Source organism: Juglans regia, chromosome 4, assembly GCF_001411555.2.
Source record: "Juglans regia cultivar Chandler chromosome 4, Walnut 2.0, whole genome shotgun sequence".
Lineage (NCBI taxonomy): Eukaryota > Viridiplantae > Streptophyta > Magnoliopsida > Fagales > Juglandaceae > Juglans > Juglans regia.
Window position 1 is genome coordinate 1,430,943 of NC_049904.1, and position 16,195 is coordinate 1,447,137.

Consider the following 16,195-nt stretch of genomic DNA (forward strand, 5'->3'; position numbering starts at 1 on the left):
CACAATAGATCTCTTAGATTTGGGTCTTTAGAGATCTGCTGTCTAGACTAGACCATGTCAGTCAGGGAAGTGTGCTTGGAAGCTATTAACATTTGTAACTGACTTGTTTTTAAGTCAAATTTGTATGTCCTTTATTATGAATGGAATGTGTTCCATTATTAAAAAAAAAAAAAAAAACAGTTGCTTTCCTAGGACATGTGGTATCCAAAGATGGAATTATGGTAGACCCTAATAAGATTGAGGCTGTGACTACGTGGACTAGGCCTACTAATGTGAGTGAAATTCGCAGTTTCTTAGGTCTCCCAGGGTATTATAGGAGGTTTGTAGAGGGCTTTCCGAGTATAGAAGTGTCATTGACTCAACTAACTAGGAAAAATGTTAAGTTCGAATGGACTGATGAATGCGTGAGTAGTTTCCAAGAGCTTAAGCATAAGTTAGTTACTGTCCCGGTGTAAACCATACCCTCTGATTCTGGTAATTTTGTCATTTATAGTGATGCTTCATATAAAGGATTAGGTTGTGTGTTAACGCAACAAGGAAAAGTGACCGCATATGCTTCCCGACAGTTGAAGGGCTATGAACTAAATTATCCTACTCATGATTTAGAATTGGTTTCTGTAATATTTGCATTAAAAATTTGGAGGCACTATTTATATGGTGAGAAGTGTGAAATTTACACTAATCACAATAGTCTGAAATATCTATTTACTTAAAAAGAATTGAATATGAGGCAATAGAGGTGGTTAGAGTTAATTAATAATTATGATTGTACAATCAACTACCACCTTGGTAAGGCCAATGTAGTGGCAGACGCACTTAGCAGGAAATCCTTTGGTGCTACAGATACTTTAGTGACCACTCAGAGACAAATCATGTTGGATTTAGAGAGGTATGAGATTGAGATTTTGGTGGAGCATTCTCGATCTTACCTAACTAGATTAAGTGTACAACCCACTTTGATCGAGAAAATTAAAGAGAGCCAAGATAATGATGCAAAATTGCTAAAAGTCATGGAAAGAAGTTTGAATTCAACATGTCAAATAATGATATTTTGAAATTTAGAGATAAACTATGTATGTAAAATGATCCAGAAATAAGAGGACAAATTTTAGAAGAAGCTCATAATTCTCATTATACCATACATTCAGGAAGTACTGAAATGTACAAAGATATTCAGGGCACATATTGGTGGAATAGCATGAAACGAGAAATGGCCAGATTTGTAAAGCAATGTTTAACGTGTCAACAAGTGAAAGTGGAACACCAACAACCTTCAGGTTTATTGCAACCGCTTCCTATTCCAGAATGGAAGTGAGAGCATATAACTATGGATTTTGTGTTAGGGTTATCAAGGTCAAATAAAGGACAAGATGCAATTTGGATAGTGGTTGATAGACTGAAGAAATCATTGCATTTTCTTCCAATTAAGGTGAACTATCATCTCGACAAGTTTGCCCAAATTTATATAAGAGATATTGTAAGGTTACACGGTGTACCAGTAACCATCGTTTCAGATAGAGATCCACGTTTTACCTCACAATTTTGAAGTAAATTACAACGAGCGTTAGGTACGAAATTAACTTTTAGTGCAATATTCCACCCTCAGATAGAATGACAGTCTGAGAGAATAATCCAAATCTTAGAGGATATGTTAAGAGCTTGTGTGATAGATTTTAAATGGAGTTGGATTGACCTTCTATCTTTAATGGAGTTTGCTTATAATAATAGTTGCCAAGCGAGCATTGGTGAGACTTTTTATGGGAGGAAATTTAGATCTCTTTTTTGTTGGGACGAGGTTGATGAAAGAAAAATTTTAGGGCCTGAGATTGTAGAACGAACTTGTGAAAAGATATGATTAATTCAAAACCAGTTGTAAACGGTTCAAAGTAGACAAAAAAGTTATGCAAACAGACGTAGGAAAATGTTGGAATTTGAGGTTAGAGATAAAGTATTTCTATGAGTTGCGCCAATGAAGGGTATTATGAGATTTGGTAAGCAAGGAAAGTTGAGTCCCCGTTATGTAGGACGGTTTGAGATTTTGGAAAAAGTTGGTCTAGTTGCTTATCAAGTTGCATTACCTCATGCACTTTCTAGAATACACAATGTTTTTTATATCTCCATGCTACGAAAATATGTATCCAATCCTTCACACATATTGCAATATGAACCGTTACAAATCCAAGAAGATTTATCATACGAAGAAACCCCAATTCAAATTGTGGATTCCAAAGAGTAAGTGTTACGCTCAAGAAAAATAAGATTTGTAAAAGTTGTTTGGAGAAATCAAACTTTACAAGAAGCAACATGAGAACGAGAAGATGAAATGCAAATAAAATACCCTCAGTTATATTCTATGGATAATATATCAAATTTCAAGAACAAAATTTCTTGAAGGAGAGAAGATTGTAATAAGCCCACAAGCCCAACCCATTTTCTTTTCTTTTCTTTCTTTTTTTTCCCACCCTTCTCCTTCCTTCCCGTACATTCCAACCCCCCTTCAATCTGATTCTCTTTCTCGTACAAACCCTCTCCCTCACCTTCACTCTCTCTCTCTTCCCCCCATCAACGCATCACGCACTCACACACACCACTCTCTCTCACTTCAATTCTCTCACACACACAAATTTCCCCCATCTCATATCTCTCTATCTCTCTCTCTCTCAATTTCTTCCCCCAACCCGTAAATACTCTCTCTCTCTCTCCAACCATCCGTATTATATATGCATATTATTGTTATTTATCTCTCTCTCAGTATAACCTCCTTTCACAGCTACTATTATTTGTTGTTTCATCACCACCAACAAAAGTATTAGGTAAATTATCATCCCTGATAAATTGTATATTTAATAAATTTTGAGTATAAAATTTAAATTTTATTGTGAATTGTTGAGAATATACATAGTTTATTGGGCTGTTAGAGTGTATTAAAGATGAATTTAATATTCAACTGTTAGGGGTGGGTATAATTAATTAGTATTAACCTATTTTTATGGCACTGTTATATGGTTGAATGTAGACATTATTAACATTGAATTAATAAAGGGATAGAGGCCAGTGTAAGTGATGTCCAACAATATATTTACAACCTAGAAATTTGGAATTTATCAATTTTGGAGGATAATCTTTTAGAACAAGTCTAAATTCATATTATTAAGAATTGTATGAAATTTTAGAGTTAAGTGAGATCATTTTGAGAGTAAAATTTGACATATTATAATGGTCTTGAAATAGGTTCTGAGTGACCGTTGGCAAATGAGTATCGTGACTATTTTGAATATAAATAGAAGTAAGTGCATGGCTCTTTAATGGGTTTTTAATAAAAGAACTGTTGATTTTGTTTGGAATGGTGCACTGGGGTATTATATTTCAAACTTGTGCACATTCTTATGTGATTTTGGCTTTACTTGTGGGATTTGTGCAAATTTTGTATGGTTTGAATGCTTGAAAAATGCCATGTGACTTATTAAATTTGAAAGTTAAATGTGAGCGTGCTATTTATTCTTGAGCCCATGATATGAATGTCTTTGTGACATGTTTGATGTCCATCGCGGCATGATGTCTTCGTGGCATAATATCTTTGTGGTATATTTATGCCCTTGCGGCATGATGTCTTTGTGGCATGATATCTTTATGATATATTGGTGATTCCCCTATTATCATGTGGTATTGAATATGATATTTGGCTGAATATATTGGTTGTTATAAAATTGTATTGCTCACATTATTTTATTGAGAAATTCAGTCTTTCATAGTTAAGAAAATTGCCAACTCCCACACCTCCATTAAATTGTTACTTACTGAGCACGTGGTAGCTCACCACTTCATTTTACATATTTTTCAGAGTTGTAGAAGTTCCTTCCTTTGAAATGGTTGCTTTTGAGCCAAAGATTTTAGAGTGAACTTGGTTTAGTCACTTGAGATTGGCAGTTTTGGGGATTGATTTTGTTGCTTGAAGATGGTTTTGATTGTAGAGAGAGTTTTCTTATGGTCATATTTTAGTTATTTTACAATTTTTGTTGGAATATATATACTTGTAATTATTTAGAGTTTAATGACTCTAGCCAAACTTGTGAATGGGTTTTTGAGGATCATTATATTATAGTAGTGAATATTTTGAAGGTTGTGTATATGATATATGTTGTAAACAGGGAGAGAGTTTTGAAAATATAGACAAAACTCTGTCTATTTAAAGTTTTGGGTTTGGGGCGTTACACATACTGTATTGAAATTTTATTTACAAACTGGTTTAGAGGACATGTTTTCAAACTGTTGACATGACATGATTTGTAAAAAGTTTAATTTTAAATTTATATTCCAAATCAAATCATATCATATCAATAATTTGAATTCTACTGTTAAATGCGAATTAGTCCTCTTGTACATCTAGAAATTGGAACACGTAATCTTGGTACTAACTTCTACTTTTTCAAATAGTAGTAAATAATGTTAAGAAAATCTATTTATAAGTCGGTGTGGATGACACACCTGATAAAATGCTTACGTGTTATAAATTTAGAAGAAAAATTTTAAAATTTAAATTTTACAAATCAAGTTTTATCATGATAAGTGGTCATTAAGTGATGTAGATGCATATGTGCTGATCTACATATCGATTTGAAAATAGAATAACTCATGATGTTATTTATTCATGATCTTATGACCATGGAACTAGCTAGAGTTGATTGTAATAATGAAATTGGTAGTTTACCTAAATTAAAAAACGTGTCTAGGTGAAATTAATTAAATCTTTATGACACTAATTCAAATCAGTTTATGACTAGGATGGTTGTGCCTTAAGATAGACGCTAGCTAGCTAGCGTAAATGAACATCATAAAATAGATGTACGTTTACTTTGCAAAATGATAAATGTAAATAGTTATAATAATAGTTGTAAGAATTTTTTGAAGAATTTTGGAATATAATTGAAAGGGCAGGAAGAATAGGTTTGGATGCAACGTATAATATTATCTAAATTAAACTAGGAAATGCATGTATACATCGAAACGGGACAATTTTCACCTTTGACGTGAATTAAATATAAATTTATTAATTTAGTAAGTAATTAATACGACTCTGGCAACCAACCATGCATACGTCTTGATGTGACCACTGTCCAAATATTAAAGTATTAAAGGCGAAGAAATTCCGCATGACCCCATGCATTTGCTGACACAATAGCTAGCTAGGCTGCATATAATATAAGATCATATTCGTGTTGTATTTTTCGAAATAATTAAACATATGATATTCGTTAGATATGCAAGTGCTACAATTTAATAGGAGGGCAAAAGACCATAAATTATGTAGTTTCACGCTGCTTTTCTTGGATGAATGTGCTTTCTTTTTTGTTTTCTCAAAAACCTAGACAATTAATTTTGTCTCGAATGTCCATGATATGCATGAGCTAATAATGAGACAAGAACGTTAACAGTAGAAAATTATTCTGCTTGACATATATATATATATATATATTTATATATGTATATATATATATATATATATGCGCAACTGCAAGTGTTTGATCAACACTAAATAGGATTGCAAAATGCAACGTCCCTTGATTAATTCATTGATCATCAGAAAATAAAAACCAAAATAGAAACAAAAACAATTGGGTCACGCGTTCACGTACGTTAATCTTCGATGATACACCACAACTCATATAACAAAAACAACTTCTTATAAATTTATAGGAAACATTCATGCGTGTCGTGCTCAAATTTTATGGCCATACGTACAGAGCGAGGTAGGAAATTGGCCTTCAGTTACTTAATTTGCTTTTAGATATATATCTACGAGGTGAGACTACTTGCTGGTTAAGTTCTTTCTGATAGAAAAAAATTATATTTGCAGTTATGAGCTGTGCAAACATCACGTTACACGTATTCCTTTCGAAAAAAATTAATAAATATGGAATCTACATAAAAAAAAAATTAATTTTTTAGTGCTGGATTATACTCTTTTTTAAAGTCCGATACTTGCACAACTTAGAACTGTATCTAGCATTACTCGCTGATGAAAACTAATTTAGGGCACAAATTAGGTTTCTTTGCAAAGTTGAAGATGATTAGAAAATTATTGGAGAACAGATTGGTTTCATGCTTCGAAAATTTGCAGCCCTTCCAGTAGTACTGGTGTTGTGGGTATTTTTAAATGGTCGGTTAAACGCATGCATAGACTTTCATGGAAGCATTTCTGTCTACTAGCTGATCTAGGCCTCTAATTTAAGCTTCTTCTGGTTTTTTATCATATAAAATTTGCATGGCATATTCTGACCTGTTTGTTTGCATGCAATATAAAAGAAATTAATATATATGAGAATACCTTCTGCCTTCCGAGAAGCAAACTGGAACATATATATATATATATATATATATATATATATATATATATATATATACTAGTAGTTGTGAAGGTTCTTGGAGATCGGAAATTGTCGTACGTTCCATATATGGTGCATGGCATGCATGGTATGAAGATGTCATAGCATGGACATGCATGATGTTATTATGTATTCATGCATGCATGCATGCATAGATCATGTTGATCAATGGTTCACGGCTCTGAAGGATTGTTTATGATAAACGGAAGGACTAGTACTACTAGAAGACGACCGACATCCTCATTCTGAAATAATGCTCAAGATCCGCATTAATAGGCTCACGTATTCCTATGCGGTTAAACAATAGGATAAAAAAACACATAATTCCAAAGAAAAAGGTTGCAAATCAAGTACTGTTGGGCGTTGACCTCACAGCACAGGGCTAGGCGCCTGTTTGAAGGAGTGGATATTTTCAGAACAACCTCAGTTTTTAATTGGGAAATATATATTAAGGTTGCTGTGATCTAATTTCGATGGTACTCTGAGTCGTCGGCCATATATTTGATGTTTCTCTATATTGAATTTCTTAGTGATCGATCAACAAATTAAGAGTAACGAGGCACTTGACACATGAATTATAAGCAAAAAATTATATACACCATATTATCATATCACTTTCATCATACTAAGTAAGATCATGTAACATATTTATCACCATTAAATAATAATTTATTATATGCTTCTTTATTATCTAATAGTGACAAATATATCACTTACTACTTAGTATGAACAAAATAAGATGAGAGTATAGTGTATATTATTATTCTTTTCAAGGAAAAATTATACATACACATAATTTTTCACAATACATTATACATTATATTTTAAAATGAAGTGTAATTTAGCAAAATATTTTATAAAAGTAATATCACTTTACAAAACTACCATCACTTAAAACATGTGTTGTGAAATATGTTGTGTGTATCATTGCTCAAGTTGATGCCTCATTCATTTTTATAAAACTTCTCATCTCATCTGATCTACTTATTATAATTTTTTTATATTTTCACATAAAATAAAATAAATAATTTAATTTTTTAAAATTTAAAATAAAAATAATTTTAAAAAAATATATTCTAATAGTATTTTATTTAATTTTTTAATTTTAATCTCATCTCATCTGTAAAAATAACTAAGGTTTAATTAAAAGGAAATTGGCATATGATGACATAGTTAGTTCTAAAAGTAGTACTTGAACCGGCCTGATCTAGAAATCAAATTTGACGTTTATCATGTAGTAGTGACTCTAATTAACTATCCTCTCAAGAAATTTGTGATTAAAAGGAAAAAGCCTAAACCAATTATCACGGCCAATATATGGACACTAGGGTACGTACGTACTTCCCATGCATGCACGTGGTAGGAATGAAAAAGTTTCTTTTGCGAGGTTGCAACCTAAAGTTAAGACTTGCATTTATTTCAAAGCGTGATAAATTTGATAATTCATTATTAATTAATATATATTCCTGCGGGAAGATCAAGACTTTCGGGGTGTCATGGACCTTAATTTATAACCACTGATGATCAACCACGACCCAAGGGATGGAAATTACCGAGATATTATTGCTCACATTTATTAAGCTAGCTAGCTAGCTCATGGCCGGGCAACTTCTTGCTCAAATTCCATTTCTAATTTTCCAAGTACTTTCTTATACTTTACTTCTTTAAAACAGTGAACAGTGGTTTGGCGTACCAAAAATTAATGTCCCTGAAAAAAGGTGAGAAAGGAATACCACAAGTACTTAACATTGGCGTACTACTCTTCAATGGGTTGAAGAAAATGATGAGAGAAAGTATCAAGGAAAATTTAGCAAAGGAGAAAGAAGGCCGTGACATGGTTTTGCAAAGGCCAGAATCTCGAAAAGAGGAACAAACCCCGTGATTCCCTAGCTAGCTAGCTAGCTACGTACGTACGAAAGGTATATCTCAATATTTAATTTTTTTTTAGGTTTAATTGGGTCTGAATCATAAACAATCTATGGAGAATCGATCGATCGCGCAGTCCACATGCATGCGCGCGTCAATCCTTAACCAACCTTGATTTGTATTTACTGCTTGTAACTCAGCGCTTATCCAGTGTCAGTTCACTACAAGAAAATTGTAGGATGAGTTAATTTCATTGAAATGATTTTAAAATTAATTATAAAAAATCTTTAAATTATAATAAATTAGACATAAAAATCTATTTTTTTTCGTAGTGACTCCCCGGCCCCCGCCCACCAACCTGGTCTCCAACAGACGAACACAAACAATTAAGAAGGCCAGAGTCGTGCGAGTAATTAGCTATCGTACTTTATTTTGGAGCCGTCTTCCTTTTTCAGGAAGGGGGGTTTAACTTATTACTACGAGCACAGATTTGGGAGATTCTCATGATGCATTCAATGAGTAAAAGTAGAAACTAAAGTCTTCAAATTACCTTTTAAATTATCATATAGTAATTTCTATGTGTTTTGCTCATTAATTATTGATTTCATATTGCAGAATTTTATTAAAATTTTTGATCGTCCGGCCACATGATCAGTTGTCTCGATCTGCGAGCAAATTAATTAATTAACAAGGAAACTAGGGCAATGGTCCGTCCAACCACGTGTTTAACAATGTTTGAATGAAGATATTATCATTAAAATGGAGGGAGGGCCGGGGGAGTTCAGAGACTAGTTTAACAATATTGTTTATAATGAAGATATTATCATCTTAACCTTGTCTGCATATATAGTCAATGTGTAAATAGTTTAATATGCATGGTGATTGGTTCCACACCTTCTTTGTCCTGGTCAGGGGTTAGTCTATACCCGAGATGCTCGCTCTTCTACTCAAGTTGGTACATAAAAGATTTGAAGTCACATGAGCTAGCTAGCCGGGTAGAGATATCTCATTATATATATATATATGCATCATGTCGACATCCATGCATACACAACATACATGTATTACATGCCTGCCTACACATATATATCAGTCTTCATATAATATGTAATTAAATTCGTTTTCACAGAGAGAGAGAGATAGAGAGAGAGAGAACAATACACAGAACTGTAGCTCATCTTTCGCCTGGCAAATTAGTTCGTATTTCCATGGTAGATATGCTAGTTTCTTTCTAAGATCTAATCCCAGCATGTAGGAGGAAAAAAAAAAGAGCGATCGTAGATGATAAAGTTGATCTCTTTCGAAGATAATACTTGGTATGTAAACCTAAAGCCTCTGTGTTAGCCTTGTCGCATCTGCCATAAATCCCTTACCAAGAGGCCGGAGCAAAGAAAGAAGAAACATCATCAAAGATCGATGGGGGAAAGCGATGTCTCTGAATGCTCGAAGAGAAGCCCTTCCGACCAAATTGAGGATGGAAGCTGTGAGAGCGGAGAGAACGATGATGAATGCGAGCCTATTAATGGAGGAAGCTCAAGCAACAGCACTGTCGAAGAGAGCGAGAAGAAGACGTCAGTGAGGCCTTATGCGAGATCCAAGTTGCCTAGGCTCCGGTGGACGCCTGATCTTCATCTTCGTTTCATTCATGCTGTTGAAATAATGGGTGGACAAGAGAGTGAGTTCTATCATTATCCAGTCAAGTAATCGTCTGTAAATTAATTAATTTGAGGTCGTTGCATAATATATTATTGAATCTTTTGGTGCAGGAGCCACACCAAAGATGGTTCTTCAGATGATGAACATCAAAGGACTAAGTATTGCACATGTCAAGAGCCATTTACAGGTAATTTGACTTTTTGAGAAAGGATATATGATCATTTACCACTATTTTCTAGCCATATATAAGCTTTTAATCTATAGCGTACTGGTAATTTGACTTTTTGCTCTTAATTTGTTTCTTTCACTAGATGTATAGAAGCAAGAAGGTTCATGATCCGGACCAAGGTACACCAAAATCTCAATTTATGTTTTTCCATTTGATCAACACAAAAATTTTAGGGTTTCATTATCGACTGGATCTTGATGAAAATAAATGTTCCTCGCATGACAGTATTAGCCGAGCCTAGGCATCATCATGTGGAAAGCGGAGATCGAAATATTTTCAAGCTTAGCCAGCTACCCATGTTTCAAGGATATAACCCAGGCCATATTTCCAACTACCGGTACGAGAATTAATTAACCATGTTTCTATACAACTTAGTAATTAAGTAATTAATTATTTGTTTCGGACCACAAGTTTCTGATTTTTTTTCCCTTAATGGGTTAACTTCATAATAAAATTCTTCTTTCTCCAAGACAGATTTGGAGATGCTTCATCATGGAGTACTGCTTATGAAAACTTGTTGGGATTTACTGCGGGCCGTAGATCCATGAATAATATTTCCAGTACCACTAGATTTTATGAAAAGGTGGGGGAGAGGATCCTTGGTAGCAGCTATAGCAATTATTGGACTGATTGCATGATGAATTTCCGTCCGGGGAATTCTACTTTCTGTAAACAGCCAACAGCCTGGAGAACCCAGGAATTGAGAGATGGAGTTCACAAGCACGACTCCAGCTTGCAGACTCGAGCAAGAATATCGAGTACTCGTAGTGATCTTAAACCCGTAACCCATCTGCAAGCGGAAATACAACAAGAACATACAAGTTCTTGTAATGACAATGCCATTTCAGATTTCAGCAAAACAACCAATGTAAAAGAGTGGAATAGTACGTTGAAAAGGAAGGCCTCGGAATGCGAGCAGCTCGACTTGGATCTATCTCTTCGGCTAACTTCAAGCGGGAATGATGATTATCATCATGAGAACCAGAGAAGTTCGAGGGACTCTAAAGTTGAGATCAGTGATCTCTCCCTTTGTTTGTACTCATCACAGTCATCCTCGAGTCATCAAATTTTGAAGGAAAGACGAGATCATGCGGGTAAGGAGCAAGAAAGAAGAAGGGCATGTACTCATGATCATGATCTGGATTTGACTATATGAATGAGCAGGCAATTCTTAAAGTGAGATCGATGATCTTGATCAGGTACTTGTCCAGAACAAAGCATTCCATGATTGTGTCGTTGTATGTACGTACCTTCAATATTATATTCAAATTAGTAGACACCAGTACTTATGTCTGTCTTTCTTTCTCTCCTGCCCCCTTATGTTTTTCTCCAGCTTTTTATCTTCCCACCGGCACAAATTTACAACACTGGAGCTTAAGTGTTACTGCTTACAAACTTAAAAAATCTTATTGTATGACTTATTATAATTATAACAAATTTAAAATTCAAATTTTTTTCATAAGACTTACTTTATGGTGTATTGGATGCATAAAAAATATTAGACTAACAAAAACGCCCCATAAAGCTTATAGTGCTAATTTGGATGATTTTGCCCACGAATAATTCTATTTGAAAACATTTATATGGACCACACAGCATCGACTACGTAATATAATTTAATTTTAAAAATAAATTTTAAAATGTAAATATTACAAATCAAATTATATCATATGAATGGTATGTAGTGTAAAAGCCTTTAAATAGCATTACATTAGATCGACGTTATATATATATATCATCAAGTTGTGGTGGCTCATAAGTAATTTACTGTTTTTTGTTCTTTAACATAAAGAGAAGTTATAAAAATAGATTTACAAACTGACATGGCTATGATAAGTTAGATCTACTTTATAATAAAATTAGCTTTACAATTTAGCATACCAGATCAAGTTACGTTAGTTTGTGAATTTATAATTGTGAGATCTCTTTGTGGTTAAAACATTTCTCTAACATAAATAACTTCTTTTAGATTTGGTACGATCTTTTTATTCTTAATATATTATATAGGCATGTTTTATTTTTGTGGAGTAAGAGGATTCTTGTTTGATGAACTTTGGTATTTTGACGAGTCTCTATTAATTTACTTTTAACCATGGATTGACATTTTTACTCTTATTTTAATTTCTATCCAATTCAATATTGGAAATGAAAGAAATAGCACATGAATTGATATTGGAGAGTGGAGATCACTAACGGATTGCTTTTTTCTTTGGACAAAACTGACATGTTGAGAAGAATTTATTCTGTCAATTAAAGAGCAGATGCAAAATGGTATATTACTCGGAAAATTACTAAGTACCCCCAAAGTCTAGATGACAAGGTACTTCCGTATTATGATCCCCACATTTATGCCATGTAATTAAAATTGCTTGTATAAACACCAATTTTAATTGAAATGACATTTTATCTGTTCTTCGATTGTATTAATTAATAATTACTTATTGCTTAATGCGTTGCCGATGAAAGAATTAACGATAATATTAGAGTAATGCTACATATATACTACACTATTATCGACCTAATTTCATCCGACTTTATAAAACGTGGCACTATCCAACATTTTATCATGGTTGGATAATGGTCACATAATGGTGTGGAATAATGCAGTGAAAATTAAAAAGAAAAAAACACAGTAGGCAAAAAATGAGAGAGAAATTTAAAGATTACATCTTTATTATTCTAAATTGAGTTTTACATCACACGAACTACTCATATTTATAGTAGTAGAATTGAGGATAACTCAAATATAAGATCATATCAAATCAATCTAAGAGATAATGATTTGACTATAGTAAAAAGTAAGGAATAACTCTATTTTAAGGCATCTATAGTTCTATACCACAACATCTATATATCATAATTTAATTTAAAAAATAAATTTTAAAACTTTAATCTTACAAATCAAATTATGCTATGTAGATGATGTATAGTGTAGAGACTTTAGGCCTCGTTTGGTTACATAGATGAGATAAGATGAGATAAGAATTGAAAGTTGAATAAAATATTATTAGAATATTATTTTTTAATATTATTTTTGTTTTGAGATTTGAAAAAGTTAAATTATTTATTATATTTTGTATAGAATTTTGAAAAAATTATAATAATTATATGAGATAAGGCAGTTGAACTATGTAACTAAAACCAGGCATAATGGCATACCCATATTTTATTCCAACATCCGCTCAAAATTAAAGTGGAAAAGTTTGAAACTTTGAATTGAGAATAATGAGCCATAAACCATAAATGGCCAACCATGGCTCAAATATTGGGCCAACAGTAGGCCGAGTATGGGCCTTGGTCAAGATCCAATAACAAAAGGCTAGAAAATAAATTATCTTTCCAACCATGAAAATAACAGAGCAAAAATAATTGAGCCAGCAAAGAACTCAATGAATGAACTTGAGATTAATATCTCCAAAGAGTAATGCTACGCTGCTGTCCAAAAGTGATCCTTGGGCGTGCCGTCTAAGAAAAATTTAATTTTTTTTATTTTCTTTAATTCTTTTTAATATTTTTAAATATTTTTAAAAAATAAAAAAATCAATACACTAATAATCACTTCCTTAATTAGTAAGTAAAAAAAAAATTAAATATACGAACGGTCAAAATGAAAGGACATTTCAGCATTATTCATATTCAAAAGAGTGATTCAATGCTTGAAAGACTTGAATTCCAGCACAAAAATGGGTGAACGATGGTGAGGGTTCCATAAAGGATGCGATATTATTGGAGGAGGAAGTGGAAGCAAACCACAAAAATATTCCATACAGCTAGTCAATTAGGATCAAGCCTAGCTAATGTTAGGTACTTGATCTGGTTTCATGAAATTTATAAGATTTATGACAATGGGATTCGACAGGATTGATAAGAGATTTTCAGGATTACATTTTTATTATTAAAAATTGAAATTTACATCACATTGTCAAACTACTATTTATAGTATAATTGGGTTTAGTTAAAACATATGATAACAAAACTCAATCAGATCATCATCCTTACACACCATATGATACTACACTTATATAATTTTTATTAATTTTTTTCTTTATTTTATTCCTTATAAACAATTGATTTCTTCTATGCATTATCTATATACCACACATTTAATAAGAGAAAAAAAATAAAAAAATTATATTTGGTGTATAGTGCGAAGATGACGAGTAAAGTTTTTCAACTCAATAACATGAAAATATTCAAATTTCTGTTACTCTTAACGGCTGCAGCAGTAAATCAATTTCGATACTGAATCGATTACTAAAGAGCCACTTAAATCGATCTGGGTTGGATTTCAGCTTTGGCACATGGCCATATGTAACTCCGTCCAATATATGGATAAACAAATGGAAATTATAATAACAAATATTGAAACATATAACCACCAAGCTCAAGCTGGGTGCTTTAAGTTTAGATCTAATAAATTAAGAACCCACAACCCCCCAAAAAGAAATTAAAGTGGTAGATAAAAACCCAGTGGTTCTGATCTAGATCTCTCCGGCCATGCATGATCACTCAGATTGACAACTGCCCAATTAATATTTAAGCTAGCTCCGGCTGGCCATGAAGCTTTAGCTTGGGGTGATCACGAAGGCGCTTTGCATACAGAAACAAGGCAATAAAGACAAGAAACAACGCGAAAACCAGCACGAATATGAGCATCATTATCTCACCATGGAGAGCGAACTTGGGGTCACCGGAGAAGAGAAGCTCCTGATCCTTTCCAGAATTTTCGGGGGCCATATTGAAAGGTGACATGAGTGGAGCTGTGGCCATAGAAATGGTGGTGAAAATGGTGAAGCGTGGCAACGTGCAGAGATCAGCCGTGTATAAACAAATTAGGGTGAGCTATTGGCATGAGAATGGAGCATGTGAAAATAAGACAATGTCATTGAAGCTGATTGATGAAGACTAAAGAGAAAGAGGCAATACTGCTCAGATTGTGACAAGGAAATAAGGAACGGTACTCCTTCCTGCATCACTTCTATATTTTTATTATTGCTGTATTAAAAATATAATATAAATAATTACTAATTTAAGTTTTTAAGTTTTTATTTTATTTAAAATCTCGAATTTTTTCAAACAAATAAATTAGTTGCATATTTATTTTTTATTTAATAACATTCAGAAAATTGGAGTAAAAAATAAAAAAAAATTGGTAAAATATTTTAAAAACTTGTTCAAAAGATTTTTAAATGTTATATATGCTAATTAATTAAAATTTTGCCTTTGCCTTTATTTCACGTCTACGTATGATCGATTGCTACACATGAAATCAAAAGGTCTGCATCAAAACTATCAATCATAATTTCTCGATGTCTCTGGTAAATAGTACGAAAATAAAATAATTTACGACAGCCAAAAACATTTATTGTCATTATTCATCAATCATGGAATCATGAGTGAATGCAAGAGAACGAAAGATGGCAGCCGGCAGCAGGTACTATATATATGATAAATGATTGATTATATATATATATATCTCTTTGTTTAATAAATCTAAACTAATTTTATGAATTTATCAGTTAGGTGATCACTGAAGAAAAATATTTATTTCTGATTAACTATTTACTATGAAAATAATTATGATACTCATTTTTTGTTATAAATCATTATTTTTATTATAAATACCTCATTATAAATATTTATTTAATTCTACAACGTCAGTAATTTTATGAAATATATATATATATATATTTATATGAAAACAGAAAACAGTATGATCACAAAATTCACGTTTTGAAATATTTTCAGTAGTCCGGCAGAATAATTAATACTGCATATATTTATTGGCATTTTTATAAATATTTAGTTTATAACCCAAAGTCCTTTTTTTTCCCTCTCGCTCTGCTTTAAGCTTTTGCTAAGAACTCTACTCAAATTAGCTTTTGATTTTTGTGAAAGGTAAAAGATTTTACCAATATTTATGGTTAGAAAACTGCAATTATATCTATAAAGAGATTTTATAAAAATAAATTTATAATTTAACGTATAATATCAAATAATATCAGTTTGTAGATTTTTTTTTTTAGATTTTTTTTTGTAATTAAAATATTTCTCTTATGAT

The 16,195-nt window shown here is 32.4% G+C and overlaps 1 protein-coding gene across 1 annotated transcript; it reads left to right on the forward strand.

Annotated features, from left to right (window-relative positions):
• Positions 1-9,399: 9,399 nt before the first annotated feature.
• LOC108995151 lies at positions 9,400-11,476 on the forward strand. The gene is made up of 5 exons (XM_018970650.2): positions 9,400-9,924; positions 10,016-10,092; positions 10,217-10,253; positions 10,360-10,471; positions 10,609-11,476. Exons 1-5 carry the CDS (start codon positions 9,666-9,668, stop codon positions 11,288-11,290), a joined length of 1,167 nt encoding a protein of 388 aa, XP_018826195.1. The 5' UTR covers positions 9,400-9,665; the 3' UTR covers positions 11,291-11,476.
• Positions 11,477-16,195: the final 4,719 nt, after the last annotated feature.

Coding starts and splice junctions, on each gene's coding strand:
- LOC108995151 (XM_018970650.2), top strand. CDS start 9,666: ATGGGGGAAAGCGATGTCTCTGAATGCTCGAAGAGAAGCCCTTCCGAC. Junction 10,093..10,216: donor ATGTCAAGAGCCATTTACAG/GTAATTTGACTT, acceptor TTCTTTCACTAG/ATGTATAGAAGCAAGAAGGT. Junction 10,472..10,608: donor GGCCATATTTCCAACTACCG/GTACGAGAATTA, acceptor TCTCCAAGACAG/ATTTGGAGATGCTTCATCAT.